Here is a 27825-nt window from a genome sequence, read left to right on the forward strand (position 1 = left end):
GAAGTCATTGCAAACAGCTATTCAAAATCAAAAATTTCGGCCTCTTTCTCCTTCCAAAAAGCAAAGCTGCGGTCGATGTATTTACAGATTTCCGCATTGCTGAAACTGGTAATGTCAGTTCCACTTTTGAGCACGCCCTCATCAGGGGTGGGCGTCTGGACGATGACTTTGGGGACCTGTCTGAACTCTGGAAGGATATGCTTCTCCACCTCGGGAACCGCTTTAGACTGGTTCACTGCGTTTCCAAAGAACTTGACTTTAATGTCCTCGAAGCCGTCCTTCCACTCGCGGTTGCCGGCCTCGATGTCCTGCACGACGGCCTTGTGGAAGTCCCTCACCGTCTCCCAGGTGAAGCCTCCAACGTGGTCGAACACCTCGAAGCACAGCAGGTGTCGCATCTTGCGCTCGTCCGCGGGGAGGTCCAGCTCCAGGATGTGGAAGTAGCCTAGCATGAAGAGGTCCAGGGTCAGGCTGTCATAGTCCACTGGCACGCCCTCCACCCGAGGCAGGAACTGCTCTGGGGAGTAGAGGGCCTGCTGCCTGTGGAGCCTGCAGAAAAAGCCCCCCTTATAAGATGGAAAATAGCATCATAGCAATATTCAATATTTACAACAGCAGTCTCCAAATTGAACAAGTGGGACTTGAGTAAACCCTAAGTCAGGTTTTCTCATGCTCAGCGGAACAACTTTGCAAAAGGGATATTTGACAAAATAAAACACTTCAGGAAATTCAGGAAATGGTTTATTTAATCAAATCTAAATACTGGCTTTTCAATTGCATTCTATGAAAGACTTTCAGGGGTCTCAAACTCAACTGACCTGGGGGACACTGGCCAGGTTGTATTTTCCTGGAGGGCCGTGTTGAAAAATACATTAAAAAGAGACATGTAATTATATCTCTTTACATATACACACACACACACACACTACTCACAAAAAGTTAGGGATATTCGGCTTTCGGGTGAAATTTCAGGATGAACCTAAAATGCACTATAATCTTTACAGGTGAACTTAATTTGACCTTCTCTAAACTTTTGAATGCCCATCTCCAACTGTTCAATGTTTCAGTACTTTTTGCACAACTTGCTGTTCTCTAACAAGGAGCTGAACGGAAAAATTCACAACAGGTGTTTGATCCATGAATCGACCAATAGATTTCCTGGTTCAATTGGTATTTAAACAGTCCTCTTCATCATGTTGTTCACATTTTGACATCATGAAACCAAGATGACACCTAACAACTGATCAACAGTACTTCGCCATTGTGAGGCTTCAAACAGGATGTTCTCAGAGGGAAGTGGCCACTGAGCTTAGAGTGTCACAGAGTGTCATCAGCAGGTTGCAACAGAGATACAGAGACTGGAAGAGTCACAGAAAGGCATAGAAGTGGACGTCCTTTGGCCACATCCCACACTGATGAGCGCTTCATTGTGAACAGTGCCCTGCGGAACCGGATGATGAATGCCACTCAACTCCAGGCATATTTAAGGGAGGTGAGAGGCACCCAAGTGTCACGTCAGACCATTCGAAACCGTTTACATCAGCGTGGTCTGCGTGCTAGACGACCTGCAAGGGTACCTGACCACGCCACCAGGCACAGGCATCATCGTCTTGCCTGGGCCAGGGAGCATTTACGCTGGACGAGGGACCAGTGGGCCTCAGTGCTGTTCTCTGATGAAAGTCGATTCACGTTGAGCAGAAATGATGGCCGCCAATGATGTTGGAGATGTCAAGGACAGCGCTACGCATCAGCCACTGTTATCACCAGACGAGCCTTTGGTGGTGGTGGTGTTACAGTGTGGGCAGGTGTGTCTAGTCAGTACAGAACTGCCCTACACTTTGTGAATGGTACAGTGACAAGACCATACTACCTGAATAACATCATTAATACAGTCATTGTGCCCCTGCATGAACAACAATGGCCAAATTTCATCTTCATGGACGACAATGCTCCAGCTCATGGAGGTCGCATCATTAGGGAACGGCTGCTGGAGACTGGGGCACCTCAAATGGAGTGCCCTGCACTTTCTCCAGACCTGAATCCCATAGAAAATCTATGGGATCAGCTGAGTGGCCGTGTAGAGGCTCGTAACTCTGTGCCCCAGAACCTCAATGACCTGAGGACCACCCTTCAAGAAGAGTGGGGGGCCAGGCCTCAGCAGACAATAAGTCGACTTGTGAACAGCATGAGACGTCGTTGTCAAGCTGTAATTGATGCTCAAGGGCGCATGACAAGTCATTGAGACATTGACATTTTTTGTTGTGGTAAACCCACCACTGTTGTTGGCTTTTGTTTCAGTAAATTGTTTGAGATGAGGAAATCACCATTGCATGCTTCTACTTAAATGCCCTACTTTCATGATATAATATCACTGTAGCGTGAACTTTTTACATTTTCCATAAATTTCACCCGAAAGTCAAATATCCCTAACTTTTTGTGAGTAGTGTGCATATATATATATATATATATATATATATATATATATATATATACACACACAGTATATATATATATAACATTTGTTATAAAATAGTTTCAAATATAATATCCTATTTTATTTTGTTCCATATTCACAAAATTGCATAGCCTCAGTAAGCATTTTGATGTTAAATACATTTGTGGGCCAGATTTAACAATATATTATAAACATTTAGTGGACTGAATTAAATTGTCTCACGGACTGGATGTGGCCCCCAGGCCTGTAGTTTGCTTGAAGTAATTTTTAAATGTAAAAAATATATATATATTTTCCACGTTTCTTATGTCACAATAATCAGAGAAAAGGATCAACAGCATATAGTAGAATAAAAGGAAAGAAATTCAGTGCCTGCCTCACCTGCGGATCTGCCGGGAGGGAACACTGGAGATCATGTTCCTCCAGTTCCCCAGCATCTTGTTGACGGCGCTCCTCTGCTTGAAGAAGTGTCCCAGGGAGCTGTTCATCATCTTCTTCGACTGGGCGTTCTCCTCGCTGCCTCTGCGACCGCTGTCGGACTTGTCCACCACCTCTGCCTCGCCGCCGCTCATCTTCCTCTCCGCGGCGTCTTTGCTCCTCAGTGTCACAGTGTAGGCCGACTTCTTCCAGTGGCCCAAGAAGAGCACCACGATACGCTCCTTCCTGAGACTGGTGCTTTCTATAACGTCTGGGACTTTCTCGTCGTAGTCGATGCAGGAGTCACTGTTTCGGTCGGCTTCCGGGGCCGCGGTGAGGACTTTCGGCCGCTGTTCCGTCTCCGTTCTGACCGATCCGATCAGGCTGTGGACCTGATTGGCGTCTATTTGCGCGGAAGGTTTCAACATGATGGGCTCCGCTTTGTCGTCTTCCAGAGGAGAACCTCCAGAGTGATTCTCGAAATTGGACTTGAGATTCCTCACCGACACTCCAAACTGGTGAATCTCATTCTCGATCCTCTCCCTGCGTCCCCTGGTGCAGTTCTGTCTGTCCGGCGTCTGGGAGAAGACCGAGACCAGCTCGGTGTTGGGCATCTTGCAGTAGGGCTGGTCCGTGAGGTTGGTCATGAGGAGGGACATGCTCTTCACGATGCCCGAGATGCGGCCGCACCAGACAGGCAGAGGAACCTGGCTGGTGAAGTTCCTGAACTGCGTGTTGACGGTGATGTTGACGATGGGAGCCGGCAGGATGTGCCTGAGCTCCTCAGCGAGACGAGCCAGCTCCAGCTCATAGCCCTCACAGTTCTTCTGCATTGAGACGTTCTGAATCTGCTTCTCCAGGTAGATGAGGTCGTCCTCCGTCAGCAGCTCCCCGAATGGCCCCAGGATGGCGTTGTGGGCCTGGGAGTATCTCCAGCTGACCTTATTGTATCTGTTCCCATTCTCCTGTACAGAGAGAGGTAGGATTTAGGAATAGATCTGTAGGCAATGTTACAGTTAAGGAACATACAGTACCGGTGTATGTTTGACCACTCATATTTCCTGTGACATACTGTATGATGTGACAAATAATCTCGTATGTGAAGAGATTTGATAGCAATGTGTAGATTTACAAAAGTAAACATCTGCGTGTTTTTCACAAGGCTTACATAGTTCTGCTAGAAGTCAGAATCCCACCAGTATGTCCTTTAAGGGTCTTTTGTTTTTCAATAGTTTTGAGTAGAACAAAACTCTCAATTCATTTGGACCACAGATTATTTGACTGCAATATGCCATTAGAACAACAATGTTAAATATAGCTGCAGGCACTAATGCACGGGGTCCGGGATAAAACGGAAATAAATGATAACCAACACACACATAACATAACACAACGTAAACTGGAAACCCCCCCATACTCAAACTGCTGCGAACATTTTACCTATTTTATCAAGATAACAGACCGGGGGACTACTGACATGGATTACAGTTTTCAGAGTTCGAAGTTTGACACAAATAATTTTTCAGAGTTCCCATGGAACGCAGCATCACTTCCTGCAGTCTCTCATCTCGACCGGATACAAACTTGGAGCGCTGTTTTGACGCATCAACCAATACACACAAGGGAGTTTAGAGCGCAGCGCACAACGCATCCTATGTGAAAGGAGGCATCGCATGGCATGGGTAGCAGCCATAAGACCAACAAAGGTCGACTTTGGAAAAATTTCCTGACACATGTTTGTGTTTTAACGGCATTTTCACACAGGTAATTTACAATGAAAACACCGCTAGCTCCGCATACATGGCGTAGCATAGCCAAGCAGCGTTGTTTGGTGTTGGGGTTGTTGCTACACAGCTAACTTTGCACAACTAGCTGGCTGCATAGCTACATAACTAATCAAAGAAAATTCTGTGTGTTTTCGGAAACGTTACTTGCAGTAGCTCGTTGAAATCACCAAACACTTTTTGTGATTGTATGTGATGTATGTGTATGTATGTGAATGTCCTTTATTTTGTCGAAGTAAACGTTCCTTCACTTCCTTGTTCAGCTTCTCTCGCTAAGGAATCTTGCACTTCACCTTCACACGGTCCATTCGTGTTTCTTTCCTCTGATTTGTGTTTGTTGTAACTGTGTGCGACAAAGAGGTGTATCCCAAGATATGGCGACCGCTACCCAGAATGCAATGCGGCATCACGTGGTTGCCTATTCTCAATTGGATGATGATGTGACAAAGCACACAAAAACAATAGGGCTCCCGTCCTTCGGGCTGGACCCCTAATAAACAAAGCAGCCCTCACCTTCCTCCTCTGATCCTCCTCATCCAGTAGCCTGGCCTGCAGCTGTCTCACCATCACTTGCCTCTTCCACTCAGCGATGGGACGGCCACGGTCGTCGTGGGTGGGAACCAGGTAGTCGATGTCGGAGAGGTTGGCCTCCTCCGTGGGCAGCACCACCATTTTACTCTGCAAAATTATGGACAATTGTATAAATTTATCGCCCTATAAGGTGAGTGAAAAGTAGGCACACACGCAGCAAAGGTACAGAAAACAGGGCTTGTCGTGCTTACTCCTTGTGGTGTAAAGACTCCTGACATTCCAGATTGTTTCAGGGATGTGATGGACTTCATGTTGCCAAAAAGATTCTTTGAAGCGAGGAGTTGAGCATCGGGGAAAAGGATCTTCGGAGCGGGGAATTCAATCTCACTCCCACTACCCACGGTCTGATTAAAACCTTTAATAACTGTAATTCAAATCATTATGTTATTGCTATTGTGTATTTCAATACAATTTAACAGACACTATTTTACTTTTGTAGGGATCTATCCAGTGGATGCACTACAGGAAGTTGCAGTTTTTTGGGGAAATTAGCTTATTGTCTAGCTTGTCCAGCTACAGGCGAGAAGGTCAATGCTAAATTCCTCCCTGTGTCCAGTTCCAAGATGGCGACAGGCTGCATTCTAACAGTGTTATCTCAATGCAAGGCTGCAAAGGGGATCAACTAGCCTAGCTCCTACATTCTGAATGATTTTGGACAATCTCTCCACTGAGTGCAGTGATTTTCAGTTCTGAAGCCACATGTGAAACACAACGTGTTGGTGCCGAACGGTTGCAAGCGTCGAAGCTTTGAATTTTGCGGCACTTAAAAGAACTGTCTCATTTTTAATTTTTACTCGTCAGAAAGGAGCACAATGTATCACTTAAAATCAGCTTTTGAGACGCTGGAAGGTGTATTTCTTTCATTTCACAGGAGCTAGGCTAGTTGCTTCCCTCTGCAGCCTTGCACTGAGCTAATACAGTAAGCGTGCAACCCAGCTATCTCAATAGTGGACATGCTGGGATGAAATTGGTATGGACCTTCACCGCTGAATCTGGGTAAGATAGACAGTGAATTTCCCTCCAAAAAATGTAATACCCCTTTAAAGATAATTATTTTGCTTGATTAACAAATACTTCCTCTCACCAGATGTTGCAACTTGAACCTGTCCCATTTTGGAGGCTGTGGATTTTTCTGGATGGTCCTGCATGGTGGGATGGGGTGAAGAGTTGGCTAGAGGAGGTGCAGGAGGAGGTGCGGGGTATCTTGCCTGGGGGGGCTCTTCATTCTCTGGTTGCTGATTGAGAGAACATGAGAGACACAACCAATTGGCTCTGGGCCACAACGTGCAGAATTCCAGCAGGCAGAGTAGGAATGGTGTTGAAAAGCTTGAGACGCTGTTCACCTTTAAACTCTCCATCTGAGTGTTACTAAGGTGGTCCGTGCATGTGTCACTCAGACATCTGTAGTAGTCCCCTCTGCTCGGTTGCCGCAGCACAGCTGGTTTTAGTTTGATTTCCTCAATTGAAGCAATCTCCTCAATGGGCTTATTGGCAGACGTGGGCTGGTAGGAACAACAACAATAGGTGACTAAAGAATAAATACAGTTGCTGGACTATTCCAGGTTCAGAAAGTTACAGCCCTGCCTTGGTTTTTCCCTGGTCACACACTGAAGCAACTGATTTCACGTATTAGTTATACCTCCGGAATCGCAAATAATCCAGATAGTTGACTCAAATACTGGGCAGACTTTTACTTTCTAAACCTGGAAATTCCACCTCTGGCTACAATACCTTGTATACTCTTGGAAAGAAAACAATCTTGAATACTTAAGAACCCACTGCAAGATATATGGAAGTGTTTATAAACCCCTTGATGAACCTCCACTGGCCTCATGGACACCATATCCAAGGTAATTATTAAACTCAAAACATCAAAGACAGGTCTAATATGCTAACATGTGTTTTTCTGCTTTCTCTCCATGAGGTGGTCTTTGCCATTTCCTGTCATGCAACATTTTGATGTCTAGCAACACTGGATGTAACGTGACATTGCGCAGGCCGAACAAAAAAAAAGAAAAACTTCCCCGAAGTTGTGTAATACATAAATAGATAAAACTGTGGACCGGGAATGGCTGGGATTCTGTTCCTTTAGGACCCTTCTCGTAAAAGTTCACTGTCCTCTGCAGTGGATTTGTTTTTGTGTGTTTAATTAGATCCAGTGGCCAGCGAGCATTTGGTTTTCATCAGCACCCCATCACAATCACCACAGTGATATAGATAGCCTAGCCCTGTAATACTCTGAACCCCCTCTCCCACCAAACGAGGCCACAGAGACCCCGACCAGGACAGATTAAGAGGCATAAGAGGACCTCAGAAACATCGACATGCACCGGGACGCTGACTGGCAGACAGAAAATAACCTCATGCCTCACTATCTTGGACCTTTGGATCAATCTTGAAGAAGCTAAGAAATGCTAAATATTTCTCTGTCATAATAAATTGCCAAATGGATTGTATACAGTAGGTTTACATTATCCACTCCCACTTCCAACTCATGATGGACTCAACCATGATATGGTTTCTGTACACAACGACCCAATATTTACACTGCAGCCAAGATGTACTCAAAAGACATATGTTGCATTTCGTAAATCTAAACAAATCTGAATATGTAAAATATAGATATCATACAAAGACAACCGTATGTTTATTGTTGAGCTTGTATATAGTACTGGAAAAACATGGATTAATTTGTGGTCGAGTTCATTTGATTTCAAATCTCTATTTTCAGACCCATTCCAAGATTTACAGGAAAAGTAAAAAATAACATTAAATGTATGAATAATTAACCCTTTACAGCATATATCAAGCTGATGGCATAGGACATAAACAAAAGTAGTTTATACAGTGAAAGCAAGTAAAGTTGAAAGTAAACTTATAAAAGATATACATCCAAAACTGATAAATCCCCCCGAAGCTTTACTTACCCTGACTCATTTTCTTTCTTCCAAGTACCAATAAGACTTAAAAGCGCCGCTGACTCGTGCAGCCAGCGTTCCGGGCGCCACTCAGTATCTGAAGATCACCACCCACCGGTCCGACACCATCATCAACATCTCAACTAGTGGCTAAGGGCCACCAGGCAATAAACAATAAACTCTGATCGGAGAATGCCGTTAATAATTAAAGGAAAGGATAGGATGGCTGGTAATGTCACTAATGCACGAACAAACCAATAGCCACATTGTCGCACGCAGGGAGGTATCAGTGGAAGGCTGTCAAAGCAGCTGGGAAAGAGACACTTTATCCAGCGCTTTCGGGTGCATTTTCCACTCTATTCCATTGTATGTGCAAGCTAATGAATCAAAGGTTGTTGTTGTTTTTGGTTTCACAAATTGGCAAGTGATCCGACCACATCAAGCCAAAACCCCGCCCTGATCAAGTTTGGAAAATTCTACGAATAATATGGAAGGGGAAAAAAAAGCTACAAGGACGATAAACACAGTGTATGGTATCAAACCAGATCATGAGTGCAAAGCCCCGGTCCATTTGACAAGACTAGTTACGCTGTTGTGACAAGCCACGGCCACATTCTCAGTATCAGATGACTGGAGTCACGCAATAATACAGAGTTTCCTGGCAATCCCCACGACTACACCTCTCTTTTTGTATTTTCCGACTACAATCAACAGGTCCTGTTCCATTATCCCTGCTTGGAGGAATATTTAAATTCACTGTGGTTCTTAAAGAGCAACAGGACTCACAGAGTGTTGATGGAAATTTGATGAAAACTTCTAAAGGCTTGGGATGGATTTGAGAAATTGATGCATGATGAAAAAGGGTGAAGGTCTTAAAGAAGTTGCAAGCCCGCAGATTTCTTTGACTTCGACACAGTGAAGAAAAATGTGGTTTACTAGGTACCCTCTGGAGGTAATGCTGAATAAGACTAGAAACGGATCCTCTTCCCCTCCCGACGACCCTGCTTGTACGCAATGATACTGATTAATACACAAAGAATGTGTTTTTTTTTTCCTCATACTAAACAAAAACAACTAAATTGAGATGACATATTAACTGCTCCGTCCAAGTATTCTAAAAATACCAATTACAGACAACAATGCCATACATGTGTCTAAAATAAACCTCCAGCCGTATATTGTTCAAACTGCAGCTGGTCCTGAAAGCAACGGAGTAGAAGAGCTGCTGGCGAGAGAGCGAGAGAGCGAGAGCTTGTTATGAGCAAACCGAACTTGCGGAAATGCCAAACACGCAACTCTCTGGTCAGCGTCCCAAACAATCCACTTAGGTTGCTGCTCGGAAATGAGACTTTCCGCCTGACACTTAAGAACCAATGGAACCCTGTGAGTGACACTGTTCACCAAAGCAAAGCACGGCTACAAATGTAATTAAAGCAGTTCTTCTACAACATAACCAGGGTCAAGAACCAACGTGGTGTCCTTTCCTCAGTTCATAAAAACGGCTATTAAGTCCTTTTTCAGACAGCATGAGATAAACCAATTTGTAAAAGCATTTTTCATGCCCTCAACCAAACACGTGCTGCCAAGAAACATAATACACTGTATATTCCGCTATCCCGCCGCGAGGTATCAAAAAGTGACAGTCATAGCACTTCCAAGTCCCGGAGAAAAAGAAGAAAAAAAAAAAATCCCCCAAAAAAACATGACGCACAATCAAACGTGTGTTTGAAGCAAATGACATCCTGCTCTCGAAATCCTCTGAGGGATAGGGTTGCCCGTTTCAGGCATCAGAATGGTGAAAACAGTGAAATTCAAGCTCCTGGATCTCATAACGGTCTCAGCCCCTGGGCTTTCCACCTGAGCCACTGGAGAGGTGTAACTGATAGGCCCTTAGATGGTGGCAGCTCCCGGCCCGGCCCAACACGGCCGCAGCCCCTGTGCTAATTAGCTACCCATTGTTGATGGAGGATTATTTCTGAAGGATCCCAGCAGCCAGGCTCCACTGGATTCTCATCATCAACTTGTCCACGAATGAGCCTTGCTCTCTTCTGTTGACTTATTCATGTTTTTTGTCGGCAAGTTTCCGTTAACCTGCATTTCACAGCATGAATCTCAATCTGCCTGAAAACCGCTTCGATTTTCTTTACATTTTGGGGAGCAAAATCTCAAATTTCAAATCTAAAAGCAAAGTTAAAGGACTGAATCATGAACTTGTTTAAAAAAAATCTGTGATCTATAAATATAGTACGCAGGAAACAGCTTTAAGGTCAAAGCAAGACAATTTTCCCTCATGTGACGCTCAAGGTGTTGACACTGAAATATTTATCAGTCAAATTAAGGAGGGCCGTGTCCGCAACACAAAACAAAAGAGCTTATCTCAGAGAGTCCTCAATGGCAACCGAGAAGACAAGGCCATTCAGCTCCAGTTCATACACCAACAGCATCATCGGTTGTAATCCCTTATCAACCACTCATGCCATTGTCCTCCACTTTCTGCGCCTCTTAAATTGAGAGTCACTCAATTAAACTGAGTGGAGAGAGCAGCTCTGGAATGGAACAGGCTTTCGTGTTATCTTCTCATTTCCTCAATTAAAGACATTATTGGCAGAGGCCGTAAGACCTTCCACCGATCGGGTTGTGTTCAGTGGTGCGCAATCGTACAAGTGTGCGAAATTAAATACGTGTTAAAATGTCCATAGATTTTCTGTGTTGGACGGATTACACTTCAAGTCCCAAAATTCCATTGGAAAGTGTATTGGAATGTTTGCCTTCTTCCAAACCGATGGATTGCTCTTTCTTCTTGGTCACTTGAGGTGGTTGGACCCCGCCACCAACAATCGAAAGAGCATGTAGAAGAGTACATACCGTAGATAACACAAATACATTGAATGGCTATTTCTTCTTCAGGTAAATAAAGTATCAAATCTAGGATTTGCACAATCTCACGGATTACCACTTTAAGTAAGAATTCTTACATTTTTCTCTACGTTGCGGATAAAGCGGGCACATTCTTGGTGACCGTTGTACTCTGCCAGGTCTGCGGATGTGAACCCATCGATGTCCTGCTCTGAGGGGTTTGCCTGATTGTCCAGCAGGATTTTACAGCACTGGCAGACAGAGTGAAAAACAAAGCATAGGTACGATACCAAAAAAAAAGCCCCACAGTATCGACTACTTCATTTATACACATTCACATTTTAATCAAACCTCCAGCTCTCCATTCTCTGAAGCGTCATGAAGAGGAGTGCCCCCCCAATAGTCTTTGATGACCTTTGAACCCATATTGAGCAGCCTCTCCAAGATGCGATAGTGCCCCCCACTGGCGGCAAAGTGCAAAGGAGTCGCTCCTTCCCTGTCCTGGCAAGAGAGGCTGATCTCTGTGAAGGAGGCCTATTTGGGGATTGGTTGAACAAGATCAGACATTTGAAAAGTAAATATAACATACATGTTTTTAAGCGTTCTACTGACCAGCCAAACAACGACGGCGCAGTGGCCCATGTGGGCGGCAGCATGCAGGCCGTTCATGCCATCGTGGGCCTTTAGGTGGACGTCCGCCCTGCAGTCCTTCACCAGGAATTCAACCAGGTGGAGATGCCCTTCCTGGCAGGCAAGGTACAGTGGGGTCGCACCTAAACATGTCTGCCGGTTCACACACCTGTGGGAACACACCAATGGCCACAAGGTCAAACAATCAGCGGGACCAAATCGTTAGGGTCTTAACCAACATCTATATCCTGACACACAGATTTTAAATGTATTGGCTTCTAGTAATTTAACAAATCTGGCAGAAAATGGGAATACCTAAAATGACTATAATAGCTTTTATTTCGATTGGATTAAAAAATTGGCAAGTCTAGTATTCACACATCTCTGATGCAATATCTCAAAAATACTTCCCGGAGTCATTTCTGGGATGTGAATCACAGTCTGATAGACTTTCATTAGTTGAACACCGATGGGCTACATATTCTTTTATGCACTCTGAAATTTTGGGGCCTATAGCCATCCATTATTCACAAGTGACAGAGGGTCACATGTGATTTTGTGACAACTTCAATGTGTCATGTAAATTACAGTCATACCTTTCCACAAAGGAGATGAGAAAAAAGCAGGCAGCGTAACAAGGCTTTATCTTGGCCCAAGTGCCTGTCTCAGGTTCAGGGGATGGGCAGGAGGTTCATAGGAAAGGGATTTAATTACATACATTCCTCTCCTGCTTTCCGGCCTTTACCGGAAGCAACAGAGCACCGGTAATCTTGGTAATCACGTTTGAGTGCCGCCTGCTACACCAAGTCCAAGCCAAGCAGTGAGTAGAGGAGTAATAATCACCTGATCACAATTATTTGAGTAGAGCACAATCTTCTTGTAAAGTTGCCGCCAAGTTGCAATAAATACAATGTGAATTAGTTCACCGCCACACAAAACGGAGCCCCCCTTCCAATGGTCGTAGGGTTTATGACCATTTTACCTTACATGAAATATGGGATGGGAATTATCTGTCTTCCTGAATATTTATGTTCCAATCTCCAATGCCAATAAATGGCTCTTTTGAAATAGGTGGACATCTTTTATAACAAGTTTTATTTTGTGCCATTACTATAGTGGCATAAAATAAACAAAGACAATTAAATGTTAATCACAATTATTAGTATGACTGTCGCCAAAAATCTCATGATCCTGACTGTTTTAATTGCGAGAAAGTCTTACATAATGTAGAGAACGATTATACAGAATGTGTTATGTGAATGAGTACCCGATAATTTATTGCAAAAATGCATTAACCACAGCTAGTAATTACAGTAGATTGCATTACACATTAAGTTCCACTTCACCCTTTACCTTCACCAGGTCTGTGAGGACTGCAATGCCCATGGCTCCAGATGAGATTGTTTAACAGTCTGTATGTGTCTTCTAGGTGATTACATGTCACTGGGGGCAAAAAAGTGTCAGGGGATACGGTGCTTACCCTGCAGGTTAACACATACATCAGGTGTGTGTTGTGGAAGTCCTGTTTACACAAGGCTCAAGTTCAATTCATAGACTCCAACCAACAGGAGTCCTAAACCGACCATGATTTATAATCTGTAGTAGACCTGAAGCTCATATTAAGGGTATTTTACTCAGGTTAAACGCTTACACCTTTCCATACAGAAATAGAGATGGTGTTAAATCTTTACTCAGGTGCCCGCTGCAGCAGCAGTTTGAGGCAGGTGAGGTCTCCCTTGGCTGCAGCGTAATGAGTGGGCAGGGCTCCACAGTTGGTCTCCACCTCAGCCCCAGCCCCAGCAGATAGTAGCCACCGGGTCGCCTCCACGCAGCCGAAACGTGCAGCCAAGTGAAGAGCAGTGGCCCCTGAAGCATCCTGGTCCTGGCATCATCCACAAGGAGGTCCCATTTATTACAAAAATAAGTCATGGTATATGATAGCTATAAAGTGATCTGATTAGATTAATATAGGATATATGGTGGAACACACAATTATTTTTTCGACTTTAAGGTTAAACAATGTATAAATTCATCATACATAGCAACCCCCCTGTCCTGTCCACTGGTCGTGGGGTTTATGACCATTTTACCTTACATGAAATCTGGGATGTGGGATACTTTCTCAAATCTTGAGCATCTGTCTGCTAAGTTGGCATCAGAAAACAACATTAAAGTAAAGTCCACCCCATAATAACTGGCTAACTTTTAGTCAGTAGAACCCCCTGACCCATCTGGACATAATTACAGTGGCTTTGTAATACATCGGGATTACAAGTAAGTGAACACCATATGATGTAATCAGCTTGTAACACATCTGAAAAGGTACTCTTTTGCGCCTTTTACAACAGCAGTGACGTAATCCTATTTGGGGGATCAGTGACCATCTGAAGCCATCCCCCCAAATCTAATTTGGAGTGATTACACACAACCCAGTTCAAAGGAAGATCAAGGCACAAGATGTGACATGTCCAGAGAAGCTTTGCGTTCTGCGAGTCCTGCTTCCAGGGGTCTTTCTCACCTCCATGCTGCAGCCTCCCTTCTCCACCAGCCACTGGAGCTCTGGTGTGTGGCCAGTGGCCGCTGCATCGTGAGCCGGGGTTGCCCGGTTAAGGGCGCGGGCGTCGGCCTCCAGACCCAGCTCCTTGACCAGGAAGTGCAGGCAGTCCAAGCGGCCGCAGCGTGCGGCGTGGTGCATCAGGCCGGCGCCCTGAGCGTCGGTGATGGTGGACGAGAGGTGACCACAGGACGCCAGCTCCCTCAGGGCTGCAAGGTCACCTACCCGGGCCGCGTGCAAGGCCCGGTGCAGCACCATCCCGAGCAAAACGTGAGAAAACTATGGCACACGGCACGGGTTCACTGGAGCTCCTCGTAGCCCAGCGAACGACCATCTCTCTGATGTTTAAACACAGGCGGGTCAAAGCCGCACACATGCACACAAAAGCGAGCTAGTCGCTGCGTCTCTTCCCGGGCCAGGAAAGCGACACCAGAGCGGCGGCCAGCTGTACAGCGTGGCCGAGGGAGGGAGAGGAGGAGGGGGGTCTGGCTGATAGAAAGGTAATGAAAGACGGGTGGCGGCCCGCACAGCCTCCCACTCCGTTTTGTGTGGCGGTGAACACATGCTGGCACACGCCGACGAGCTTCACTGGAGACGGGGGAGCTGAGGCTGCACGGAAACTTAAGTAATGGGAGAAGTCGCCGCCAGTCGCATGGCGGATTACCATGAGTGTTATTTTTTACAACTATTTTAAAAATGTATACATGACCTCAGCGCAGAGGGTATGGACACAGCTGTGAGATTAACTTTACTACAGTCATGATTACAATGTGGCATTACATTATCAATAGGGTCATCCATGTCTAACAACAAACCACCAAACCAGTTGTAATAAATTAATACTTTATTGTAAAAATCCCGCATGTATGTTTTCCTAGCTGCAATTTTCAGAGTATATTAGCTATTCATCTGAGACGTTTGGCAGAAGGATAGCTTTCCATACCCAGCTGTTTCATGATTTTCCATTCCCCAACAATGGCAAAAACCTCTACAAACAGCTAGAGATATTCTACCTGGGAATGCGTGTTCATAAATACAATTGTCTTCCTGTTTCACAGTTTGTATTGGCCTATTTAAAAAAAAAAAAAAAGTTTTTGAAATGCTTATTACATGGAATATATACCGATCAGTCACAACATTAAAACCACCACTAACCACTAATATTGTGTATCCCCCCCACCGCCGCCAAAACAGCTCTGACCCGTTGAGGCATGTACTCCACAAGAGCTCTGAAGGTGTCCTGTGGTATCTGGCACCAAGACATTAGCAGCAGATCCTTTAAGTCCTGTAAATTGCGAGGTGGGCCCCCCCATGGATCTGGCTTGTTGTTCTAGCACATCCCACAGATGCTCCATCGGATTGGATGCTAACCATCCACATGATGTAGAATCAAAGGTTATTCATCAAACCAGGCCACCTTCTTCCACTGCTCCATGGTCAAGTGCTGGCGCTCACATGCCAGTGGTGACAGGGGTCAGCATGTAAGCTGTGGTGTCTTATGTCTCAGAACTGTAGTCTGCGGCTACGCAGCTACATACCTTTTCAAAAACTTTTCTTTTTGCTGTTTTTTGTTGCTGCTGCCGCTGGTGGAGTTGATGTTGCTGCTGCTGTTGTTGTTTTGTGGCTGCTGCTGCTACTGCAGCTATTTCTGTTGCTGTTGTTGTAGCTTCTGTTGTGATATTACCGTGGGAGGATTATAAGAAGGGTGTGTCTTCGGAGAGATAGTCAAAAGGATCTCCCTCCAGAGGTCGGAATGAAAAACCTGACCCGTAATTTAAGGACGCTAATTATAGGACCATAACTGGATTAAGATGAGACGGCGCACAGAGTTTAAATTTCCGTTTCCGGTGAGGGCTACCACTTCCGGTTCCGATGATGTCTTTGCTGTGCGTTACTTCGTTGAGATGAGATGGTACACACTGTTGACTCAATACAGATAAGATTTCTGGTTCCGGTGAGAGCTACCACTTCCGGTTCCAGTGACGGCTTCGCTTGTGCACTGTTGCTGTTTTCGTTGCTTCTGGTATTGACACTGCTGGTGTTGTCGTTGCTGTTGCTGCTGGTGCTGTTGTTGGTGGCGCTAACCTTATACATTAACTGGTGTTGTCGTTGCTGCTGCTAACCTTATACCTAAACTTAAGTCTCGCTTACCTTATACCTCAACTTAGCGTAACCTTATATCTCGAATGAACCATCTCTAACCTGAGTGACCTCTTCGTTGTTGTTTTTGTTGTGGCTGTTGTTTCAGGGGCATTCTCTTGTAATGACTGGCTGACAACTACTTTCTCTTTCTTTTTTGTATTTCTTTGTAAAGCTCTTTGTGTTGGCCTGGTATGAAGTGCGCTCCATAAATAAAGTGTGACTTGACTTGACTACATACGCAGCAAGCTACGATGCAAGTGTGTTCTGACACCTTTCTATCATTGCTACTGTAGCAATTTGTGCTACAGTAGCTCTTCTGTGGGATTGGACGAAAAGGTGTAGCCTTTGCTCTTCACATGCATCAATGCGCCAATGGTTGCCTATGACCCTGTCACCAGTTCACCGGCTGTCCTTTCTTGGACCACTTTTGGTAGGTACTAACCACTGCATACCTGGAACACCCCACAAGACCTGCCGTTTTGGAGATGCTCTCATCCAGTCGTCTAGCCATCACTATTTGGCCCTTATCAAAGTTGCTCAGACCCTTACGCTTGCCCATTAACCAACTTCAAGAACTGACTGTTCACTTGCTGCCTAATATATTCCACCCCTTGACAAGCGCCATTGGAACGAGATGATCAATGTTATTCACCTCACCTGTCAGTGGTTTCAATGTTGTGGCTAATCTGTTTGATTCGCTTCATAGATTCCTGAGAATTGCATCTTAACAATTTGGTTGTCAGTCCGTCTCTTCCATCAGTTTCATGGTCTTCTTCAGGTCCTCCACCACTGCGTCCACATCAGCGCATGACGTCTCGCGTCCCACACTCAGCCGCAGGGCGTTGGCCGCCACCTCACAGGCAACTCCGCAGCTCAGGAGGATGTGGGAGGGCCTAAAGGGTCACAACAGACAACCCAGATGGTTTGTCGCCTGGTTACCTGTAAAGTTTGGATCTTGGAAAAGGTGCTGGAGGTGAAAGTGACCCACCCCCTCTGTTACCTGTCACCGCTGTCTGAGTGACACGCTGCGCCGACGCTGGCCAACAGCCTCCCACAGTTGGACAATACTTTGTGGCCTAAAGAGGTAGAGACAGCAATTAATCATTCAGAGCCTTTGGGGTTTACAAATAGCCCCAGTGCTCACAGTGCAGGTCATGACCTGGACAGGTGCAGCAGTTGGAGGCCATTGTTCAGGTCATCACAGAAAGACACAATGATGTCACCTTGTAATTTTGGCCCCAAAATGGACACATTGCATGTGTTAGGAAGTGAGTCTGAGCCGGGGAAATGGCTGTTGAAGTGGATCTTCTCCTCCCCAAAGACGGCCTGAAAATACAAAGAAACTGAAACTCAGAATATAATTCATCATTTTTATGTCTCAGATTTGAAATACAGTTTAAACCAAATCTACAAAATACAGTAGATAGATATTGGTCTGTTAACAAGATAAAACAGTTTGGTATTGTATGGAACAATGAAGAAGAATCTTTAATCGTCACACAGCACGCCACTACAACACATGCACGCGCAAACACACGCACACGCACACACACACACACACACACACACACACACACACACACACACACAGTCCTCTGCAATTAACCCATCCTGGCTTCTCCTTCCTCCGAGGGGGGGGCGGCAGCCAGGAGCAGTGGGCAGCATTCAACAACGCACGCTGGAACCTTGTCACAGATGTCCATCGTTGGTCAGACGTTGATGTTGTGCATGTCTTTGGTGGGGGTCCTTACTGATGTTATATGGAGGAAAGCCCATGTGAGAACGGGGAGAACATGCAAACTCCACACAGAAAGATCTTGTGGCCTGAACTGTGCAGACTGGAGCCTTTCCGTATTTCTTTCCTGCTCCGATCAGTATATGACACTCTCCCAACACGGACAAACCTGCACAGGTGGGGGTTGAGGGAGGACCCCCTGCGCAAGTTATGTGGAGAGAGAGGCACAATGTGCACATACAGGCGGGGTGCAAGACTGCACTTTGCCAGGGGAGTTACAGAGGGCGCCATGACAAGGTCCTCAGAGCAGTGGCTGACATCTTGGAGCAGGAGAGACGGAAAAAACGTCAGACCCATGGGAAACCGGCCCCCTCCATCCAGTTCATCAGAGCGGGAGAGAAACCACCCCCATGAAGACCAGGGCGAGCCTCCTGCAAGCAGCTCCATCATAGGAGATGAGGGCAGATGTGGGGAAAGAGCTACACTTTCCCCAGGTCGTCCAAACAGCCCTGAGACCAGACATGGTCATATGGTCAGAAGAGGCAAAAAAGATCATCCTGATTGAATTGACGGTCCCGTGGGAAGAGAGTTGTGAAGCGGCCTGGGAGAGGAAGATTACCAAATACCAGGACCTGCTCCAAGATTGCAGGGATAAAAGGTGGCAGGCCTGGCTATTTCCAGTAGAGGTTGGCTGCAGGGGTTTCCCTGCACAGTCTGTGTGGAAGATGCTCACAGCCCTGGAAATAGCAGGAAGGCAGAGGAAAACTGCAGCTCGCAGGTTGGGGAGCCAGCAGAAAGAGCCTCTTGCTGGCTCTGGAATAGGCGGGAGGAGTTGAGCTGGAAGCCAGGTGAAGATGGAGAGTGATTTGGCCACCAATGCTGACCTGCCAACCCGAGGATGTTGTCGTTAAGGCTCAGTCACAAGAAGGTGACTGAAGGTGTTGGCATCTCCAAGCATTAGCAGATATGTATCCCTACAAACTTCCTGTCATACTAGGACAATAAAAAGGAATGTAAAGGAGAAAAACACTGACCTCTCTATGGGAAAACATGGTCACCGTAGTACAGGTATCCCTCACTTAACGACGTACCTGTTTAACGACCGTTTGGACTTACAACCAGCTCTTCAACCAGACGGTATTGTACGCTACATACAATACCGCGGGGCACGCGCTGCGTGCGTGGCATCTCAACATCGAGCATCTCATCGCGCATCACCGTTCAAAGTCTCAGTCTCGTTTCTGCAGTCTGTCAGTATTCACTACACTAGCATTTGCAATCTCTAAGACTGACATAACGGTAAGGGGGCGGGTCCTCGCTTATCGACCGATTCGCTTAACGACCTGGTCGTAGCAACGGAACTCGGTTGTTAAGTGAGGAGTACCTGTATAGCTATTGCCTTGGATGCACTGTGCTGCTGCATGGGAAAACTACAATTCCACATCCATCACCCCCTAACTAACCTCAATGACACACATGTTTGTTAGTTGGAATGTGAGAGGTTTGGGCTCACCAGCCAAACGTAGTAAATCCTAAGTCACCTCACCAGCATGAACCCCAGCTTCTGTCTACTGCAAGAAACTCACCTCACTGCATTTGAGCACCTCAAACTCAAAGCTAAATTGGTTAATCAGATGTTTTCTACATCATATAACTCAAAATAAGAGGTGTTTCTACAGGTATACTGATCAATTAAAGTATCCCATATCAGAATAAAACCACAATACCAGACACAGAAGGGCGATACATAATGATTAACAGAATTTTAGGAAACATGAAATTAACCATAGCTAATATTTATGGCCCCAATGAGGACAACCCAAATTTCTTTCACAATATATTTTCAAAACTCTTAAAATTCTCTTTCTCAATTTATACACTAGGAGAGGACTTGAACATAGTACTTGAACCAGGTTTAGACTGTTCAAAAACCATAGATAATCACAAGCCCATCTGACACTATAAAACAATATACTGTATGAGTGATCTTGTTCAAGGCAACTGTTGGCAATCAAATAATCCAAATAATAGAGAAACTCATAGCTACTTCCGTAAACTGGCTGACGTCACTGGACCTTGATTGGAACATGTCCCAATCAACGTCACTCAGAGTCTCCTGAAGTGCAGCTTCTGATTGGTCCGACCACCACTAAATGCCCCTCATCACTACCTTTCCACGTACGATGCAGGGCCTGTAAACAAGTAATAATGAAATGGCGGCGTTTTCCGATTTCCTGAAAGCAGGGAGCGAGACGGTCTTGTATCCGTTCTTGCACGGTATGTTGCAGTGGTCCAAATTCTTTCTTCCCTGGTGGCATACATGATGTGTTGGTGGAAATAAGGCAGAACTTTTTTTAAGGTTCACAGTGTTAAAGTCCCCAGTCACCACCACAGCCATGTCGGGATGTTTGTTTTGAAGTCCGCACAACACATCATATAGGTCCGATAGTGCTCTGTCCGCTTGCGGTCGAAAATAAACCGCTGTGATGATGACTGTGCTTAATTCCCGGGGAAGGTAGAATGGACAGCAAGAGACGGTCAGCTGTTCCAGGTTCGGGGAGCAGGAGTCTTGATGTTGTTGGAGTTACACCAGCTGTTATTTATCATGAGGCAGACACCTCCACCCTTGGATTTCCCCGACTCCTCCGACCTGTCGGCACAGAGCACAGAGCAGGCCTCGGCTGGACGTTGGAGTGGTCCGGCATTAGCGGGTTCAGCCATGTCTGTCAAGTAGAGGACGCAACAGTTCATCGTATCCCTTTGGAATGTAATCCTGGCTCGGTCAGGTCAACTATCGTGTTCTCCAGGGACTGGACAATGGCAAGGAAGATGCTGGGCAGAGGCGGACGGTGGCATTCTGATCCGGTGGGGTGGCACATCGTGCCGGGGCTGGTTAGACCTTCCGTCTGGTCCTGTGACCCGGCGGGGACCTGAGCCTGGCTGTGTGTGCTCCCCATGTGGTCTCCGTCGGTGGGGGGAGGACTCTTGTCTTCACACCGGGCTGCCTGGTACCTGTTCTCTGGCTCTCTCGGTGCGCGGGGAGCTCATCGTTGGGGGGCCAGACTGTGGTGTGGGGGGCCGTCTGCCGCCCTCTGTTCTGTGGTGTCAGGGGCCTGATGGGGGCAAGGTGCGGCCCAGCATGGTCGGGGTGCATGGCAGGCTGCTCTGCACCCATGGCTGGTCTCGGTGGGTTGGGTGCCTCTGGGTACAGGGGGTGGGCGGGCTGTAGCACGATTGGTTCCGGGGAGTGGTCCGCGTGGCTGCTGCCCAGCCTGCCTACCTGTTGGTTTCTGGTGTGCTGCGACCTGGTGAGGCTGCAGAGAGCGCCGCTGGGTGCCTTCCGGGGCCCCTGGGGGGCCATTTGCAGTTGTGTGTGTGGGTTGGGGTGCGGGGGCCGACTGTCGGCTTTTGCTCCCGCTGCGCAGCTTCTCTGTGGCGGATGCCCCGAGTGCTGGGGGTGGTGGAGGGCCCATATATGTGGTGGCCTGCTGGCATCGGCAGGGGGGGTGGCCGCTCAGAGCTCGCAGCTGGGTGGGGCGTCTGGTCGGCTGCGGTGGGGTGCATAAATAGACAGGAATATCTGTGGATCATTCTATCATTTCATATCCTATTTATCCAAAATCAAAATCAGAAGTTATTGACTTTTTTTCCCTGCATGGGGTACCGTGGAATGTTGTTAGTGTGGGGATCGCACTGTAGGGAGCACAGCCGAGAACCCCCACGCTCCTCGCCGGATTCCGGGTCACTCCCACATCGCCCCAAGCAAAGCACCGGCCGATGGAGTATCCGTGCGCAGGTGCGCATCGGCAGCATGGATACTCCATGCTTTTTTACAGAAGTGATGGGTCGTTCATGAATGATCCGATTCTTTCGAACGGCACAAAATACCATTTTTTTCCAAGTCAGAGTTTTATGTCATTGTTTGTTCATTATAACCACACCTGCAAATTCTAATTCAGTATTTTACTCAAAACCCGAAACAGACAAACAAAAAGCACAGAGTCCTTTACCTTGATGACACTGATAGGACTGTTGTCAAAATGCCACAGATTACATGACTCCCACCAAGGACAATAACTGGGTAGAGAAACAATTTGAGGTGCTTCCCTCCTCACAACTACAGCAGCAACACATCCATGTGAATAAATTGGTCTAGTGTGGTTTTATGATTTTGCAACCACAATGGATCCATGCCAAGTTATCTAGACAGTCATTTTGAAACTACTTCCTGGTCAATAGGTCAATTGACAAACTGTCTCAAGTACTTCTCTTTTTCCATAGACTGCTAAACCATGTGTACTGTACATTAAACCATGCCCATTTCCTTTCCATTCTGAATACACCATATAAACTGTGTGCTGATAATAAACTATTGGAACTCTGATGATATCATGGCCTGGTCTGAACTTTGTTCTCCGGCCAGCCAAACGCTTCAGAAACTCCATTCGGTCCGATTCTCAAGCCTAAATCAAAGCCAATCCACAACAAGGTTATAGCTCACCTAGTCCCTTTGAACAGTCTGAATACCTTTAAAGGGCCAATACAACATATAAAAGGCAGTTTTGCACTTGCTAAAAATTAATTGCAACTCCTACCTTGTCGCTGAAAGGTTATTTATGCCTCAAAATGACTTGGTTTCATTCATGAGGGTTATATTTTAAAGGTGATAGCTTATCCCAGTCCTTTTTACCTTTTGAAACCATTTTCTGATGCCCAAAAAACAAATATTTAAATAATTAAATTGATATCATAAACGTTCAACAATTAGTTAAATAATGGCTTAAAATTACGACTACTAGTCGACCTGGAAAATCTTTAGTCGGGGGCAGCCACAGCCCTAATTAGTACGTTCCTAGATTCTACCAACTTATCCTTTTCCCTCCTTAAACATATGTTACAAAAACCTACCAAAAATGATCCTACCAAATGGGCAGGGAACGGCAGAAGGGCAGGGTGTGTACAAAACAAAACAGCATTATTCAATAATACTGTAATACAGTAATATTCGTGTGGGGAGCTGATTAAGTAGAATAATTCCGGCCATTAAAAATGTGATATTTACAGCGGAGACCATAGGAAATTGTTTCCACACTAAAATATGACATAAGAGTCAATGTGTCAGTAAAGTGTATGCGCAGGTTCTATAATTATAGTAGAAGGAGTAGATTGTGATTCAGGGGAAAGCAGATGGGGGCATACTGGTAGGAAGGTCATCTGGTAAGTGGGAAGTCATGTTCTGTAGGTATCATTGGGGTGTGGTGCAACAGTCGGTTGCTCGCAAGGTGGGAGGAGCTAAATACAGTATCAGGGTATATACACATATATGAATTGTCACCACTGCCCTAAAGGGGGTAGTTGACAAAATTGTCCCATTACGGAGGAGAACAACCGGGAGATCAGTGATTTAATTATTAATAATTTTGATTCTGAGTTATAACTTACTTTCAGTCGTTGTTCCAAGTAAAGTCTGGTGTTCCTCATATGACTCTCATAATCTGACAAATTGGAGGTGACCAACTCTGCAGCCTGACACACATGAAAAACAGCTGATGAGCCAAGACCACATTTTTATGCAAATTACACTTTACAGAGCATATATTAAATGTATTTTGTTATTGTTTTCATCTAGTGTTAAATCTAAATCTGAACACATAGCAGATCAATGTAATTTGATAAAGATAACAATATATAATATGAATACATTTCTATATAAAAAATCCAATCAACAAAAAGTAGGGGTAGGAAACTTGCCTTTCCCAAACCGGCGATCATCGCTGTGTTCTCTGTGCTACACAAATTAAAGAGAGAATTGAGATTATGATGTTCAAACCTGTTTTTCACTCTCGCCATTTCTAACTGTGGATAGTGAGACAGAGCGGAACACTACCCCGGTCTGAAGTTCCTCTCTTGTCCTCCTCCAAACAGCATCGGGTGCAATGGGGTTCTAGTTCCGGGACAGTTGACGTACAACGCTCCGATGCGCGGAGCGTAGAACTACAAGCAAAATCAAAACTTGAGATACCTAAACGCTAAAGCTAGATGCTACTGTGGCATATCATGTCGTTTTGGACCAAATCCTCACCTTGTGTCCCACTATGGTGAGGTAATCCACGTCCAAATCACAGACATCAACGCGTATTTTCCCCAAAGCTTGAGCTGCATCGGTGTGGAGGAGAATTCTGGGACCTTGACGTTGCTTGTTGAGACATTTGATTCTCTGGCTGATCTCTCGGATTGGCTAAAAAGAGAAACCTGGTTCAAATTTAAATTCAACCTGGAATCACTTCAGAATCACTCAGATAAGTGATAATACAAATGGTTTTAGTGAGTGAGTGACACTTTTACGACTGAGATAACAGTTGGATTCAATGAGAACTTAAAAATCATCTGCAGTATTTCCTCCTTCCAATATCCAGCTGATAAGATTTGCTTTCCTATTTGGAGTATTTTAACTAAAAGGACAAATGGGTTATTTTACAATTTACTCTTTAACCTGTAGACACAATACATTAAGAACATTTACAGCATGTTTCCATTTGTGAACAATTTCTAAGTGTAGGATACAGTACTTTGCACTAGGGATGCACAGACACCATTTTATTTGGACCAAGTTCAAGCACTGAGTACTCTTGAGAACATGGCAGTACTGAGTACCAAAACAAATACTGAAATTTTGTTACAATTAAAGTGAGGTCACTGATTTTGGAAAAGCCCTGTGTGTTCATGACTTTAAGTAATTAATTCATCAACTGCTTTATTCAAACAAAAACAATCTGAAATTGTCACTTAGGAACCCAAAGTAACCACGCCATATTGCATTTTTTGAAGTACTTGTACATGAGTGCAGTATTGGACCTGATACAGCTACCACTACCTGTTGATCCTTACTTTAAACATTTAGGCTCCCGTCCAGAGGTAAAGTATGTAGTATAGTATAAAGTATAAAAGATAAGACAAGATAAGACAAGAGCGGGGAGAAGAATTTTACCATAAGAACTCCCGTCTCGTTGTTGGCCAGCATGATGGAGATGAGACACGTGGTAGGTTGCACAGCGGCAATAACATCCTCTACCTCCACACGGGCTGTCACCGTGGAAACGGACACACACGTCACATCTGTGAAAAAATAAAAAAGTAGGTTGGAATCAAGTTAAAAACGGATAAAAACAAACAAATACCACAGAATTAAAGACTTCTCTCACCTGCTTTGCCCTCCTTTAGCAGGTTTTCAGCCGTCAGTTTGATGGAATCGTGCTCCACGTTGGAGATGATGATGTGAGGAAGGCCAGCGTCTCCATTTTGGTGGTTTTTCTGCTTCGTGGGCCTGGAGCAGCTCTTGAAGTGCTCCAAGGCGGTGTGGAACACCAAGTTATTTGACTGAAAAAAACGGCACGCCTGTTACGTACAACTCAACGCTGAGGCCGCTGTTATTTATGGCACAACTTCCTCTCTGAATAACAGATTCCTCTTCTCCTCATTGTCTTTCATCACAGTCACAGGTTTCCAAAAATAAGCGCAAAGCAATACATCGATTCCAATGCTTACCTCAGTTCCACCCGAGGTGAAAATGATGTCCTCCGCTTTTCCTCCAACCATTCTTGCCACATTTTCTCTGGACTGATTAATGATTTTCTTGGCCTTGACACCTAGAAATAGAATGAACAGAGAAATATATCAAGAAGTAATAGGATTTCAACAAAAAAACTTTTTACATCATGCCATAACATGGAATGGTAAATGGTAATATAACTGGTAATATAAATGTTTTATGGTATGCAACTTCCTTTCCTTTATTTATTTTACGTTATGTCAACAGTATTTTAAGGGATTCTTCTTCACCTGCTACATAGCTACTGCTAGGGTTCCCCCACGCTTCTCGCAGGGCGTCAGAAATGGCCTGAATGACTTCCGGCTCCAGAGGCGTAGTGGCATTGTAGTCCATGTAGATCCTCCATTACAAAGATGAACAGCAAAGAGACATACATACATACATACACACATATTACTATGGAGATACAAATTATATAAAATACCACATGGAAAAGTAGTCCCATGAAGTCCCCAGATGATCTACAAAGACAACCCCCCCCCCAATTTTCAGATTATTATTTCATATTATGGCTGAAATAATAATAATAACAAAATCTCCTTTAGACACACTGAAGTTTCTTTCCCTTGACCCCTTGATCTTGAATAATATGAGATAAGACTCTAATTCAGGTGTTATAGCGGCAGAAGTTGACAGAACGATGCAGGTCAAATGAAATGGATAAATGATATAAAAATGAAATAAAATAGTTTTAACATTTAAACAGAAGTCAAAAGGAAGTAGTACACATTTTCATTTTCATATTTTAATTCCATCCTTTATTATTATCGACTATCTTTTGACGAAAGCCGTTGCTGACACTGCAATTTCCTTCCGGGGATGAATAAAGCAGCTATCTATCTATCTATCTATTGTATCTCTTATCTATCTACTAACTATTTTGTTTGTATTTATCTATCTTGTTGAGATAGTAGTATGCGAGTGACGACAGTAAAAGTAGCATTTTAATAATAACATGAAGGTATTTATACAACCGGACTCCCTCTTCAGAATGTTGTCTAACTAACCATCACTATGTACAAACGTTGCTTGTTACTCGATACTGTCCAGAGCTCTTTATTAATTGAATCAGACCCCTTTACCTGTCAACATCTATCTCTGCATGGTCAGAGGTGGCGTTGGCATCATCAGCCATAACCTGAGGAAAAGTACATTTTATTTGGCTGAAAACACAGGTGTAATATAGAACAGCTAAATAATAACTGTACAAAGGAATGACAAGTTATAATAGCTATGACCAAGCACATTTGAAAAAGACATACACTTGTATGGCTGACAGCTGTTAAGCAGGTAGAGAGACAGACGAGAGGGCTAGAGATGTTTATATATTTTAGAGCACCAAGTATCGTTTCATGTCAAGTGATCGTATGAAACGAGAGATAGACATTTTGGAGGCGGAGGACAATCCGTCTGTCTTCCTGAAAACACACCTGGCTAATGCTAGCTAATGCGAGAGAGTGTGGCTAACCCAACCCCTTGAATGCATAACCTTCATCTCCGTTTTAATGCAATTTATTCGCCTTTATTTATTTATTTATGGTTTATGACTCTGACCTTGTAAAATGGTGCAATCGGGGCGCTAAGAAAAGGTTGACTCGGCGGAGCGGCGGCAGTCAATGAATAATCGGATGGAGGAGCGCCGTGAAACGGGCTGCCAGATCGCGGCGCGTGAACGAGCAGTCTGAGCTTAAAATATTGACTTTAACAATGGAGCGCAAAAAACCATTGCTTGAACTGACCTGGGATCTCCCTCACAGTAAAAGGGCTTTGAATATATATATATTTGTCATGCTGATACTACAGTGTAGGGAGCAGTCGAACAACTTTAATCGTCCGTTGAAATGCGGTGGTATATAGCAAACATGGCAACCACACAGTCGAGCCTCTGGTCGTTCGTCAACACCAAGTACGCGGAGTCCGGACTCGCGGACTTGGTGTTGACGAACGACCATATATGTTGGTCTGAGTTACTGACCACTGTGAGTTATTATTCTTATTATTCTTATTATTATTATTGTTATTATTATGGCGAAGTAAAAAAAACAATGCAGCGCGTAAGCACCATTCAAGCCACCATCTAAACTGAGCCAAAGCTTTTAATGGGGGTAAAAAAGGTAAAGAGGTTATAGCAATG

The 27825-nt window shown here is 44.9% G+C and overlaps 2 protein-coding genes across 4 annotated transcripts; both read right to left on the reverse strand.

Moving 5' to 3' along the window:
* Positions 1-17: 17 nt before the first annotated feature.
* Positions 18-14463, reverse strand: espnla (espin like a; the record flags this gene model as incomplete). The annotated part of the gene is made up of 11 exons (XM_080002380.1): positions 18-549; positions 2837-3837; positions 5170-5334; positions 5439-5611; positions 6332-6482; positions 6591-6749; positions 11141-11272; positions 11373-11555; positions 11634-11820; positions 13343-13533; positions 14170-14463. 11 exons carry the CDS (start codon positions 14461-14463, stop codon positions 18-20), a joined length of 3168 nt encoding a protein of 1055 aa, XP_079858506.1.
* Positions 14464-15039: 576 nt separating this feature from the next.
* scly (selenocysteine lyase) lies at positions 15040-27322 on the reverse strand. Of its 3 annotated transcripts, none has more exons than XM_080002843.1 (13): positions 27246-27322; positions 26774-26829; positions 25922-26031; positions 25628-25728; positions 25285-25459; positions 25071-25198; positions 24165-24320; positions 23970-24076; positions 23834-23870; positions 23525-23608; positions 17571-17673; positions 17348-17423; positions 15040-17240 (listed from the first exon to the last, which is right to left on the reverse strand). In XM_080002843.1, the coding sequence occupies exons 2-13, from the start codon at positions 26824-26826 to the stop codon at positions 17087-17089; spliced, it is 1284 nt and encodes a 427-aa protein (XP_079858969.1). In that variant the 5' UTR covers positions 26827-26829; positions 27246-27322; the 3' UTR covers positions 15040-17086. The 3 variants fall into 3 exon arrangements, with proteins under 3 accessions (XP_079858969.1, XP_079858970.1, XP_079858971.1); XM_080002844.1 differs by having other exon boundaries at positions 17084-17278; XM_080002845.1 differs by having other exon boundaries at positions 17121-17240; positions 17336-17423.
* Positions 27323-27825: the final 503 nt, after the last annotated feature.

This window comes from Zeus faber (assembly GCF_960531495.2).
Source record: "Zeus faber genome assembly, chromosome: 1".
In the NCBI taxonomy this organism is placed as follows: Eukaryota; Metazoa; Chordata; class Actinopteri; order Zeiformes; family Zeidae; genus Zeus; species Zeus faber.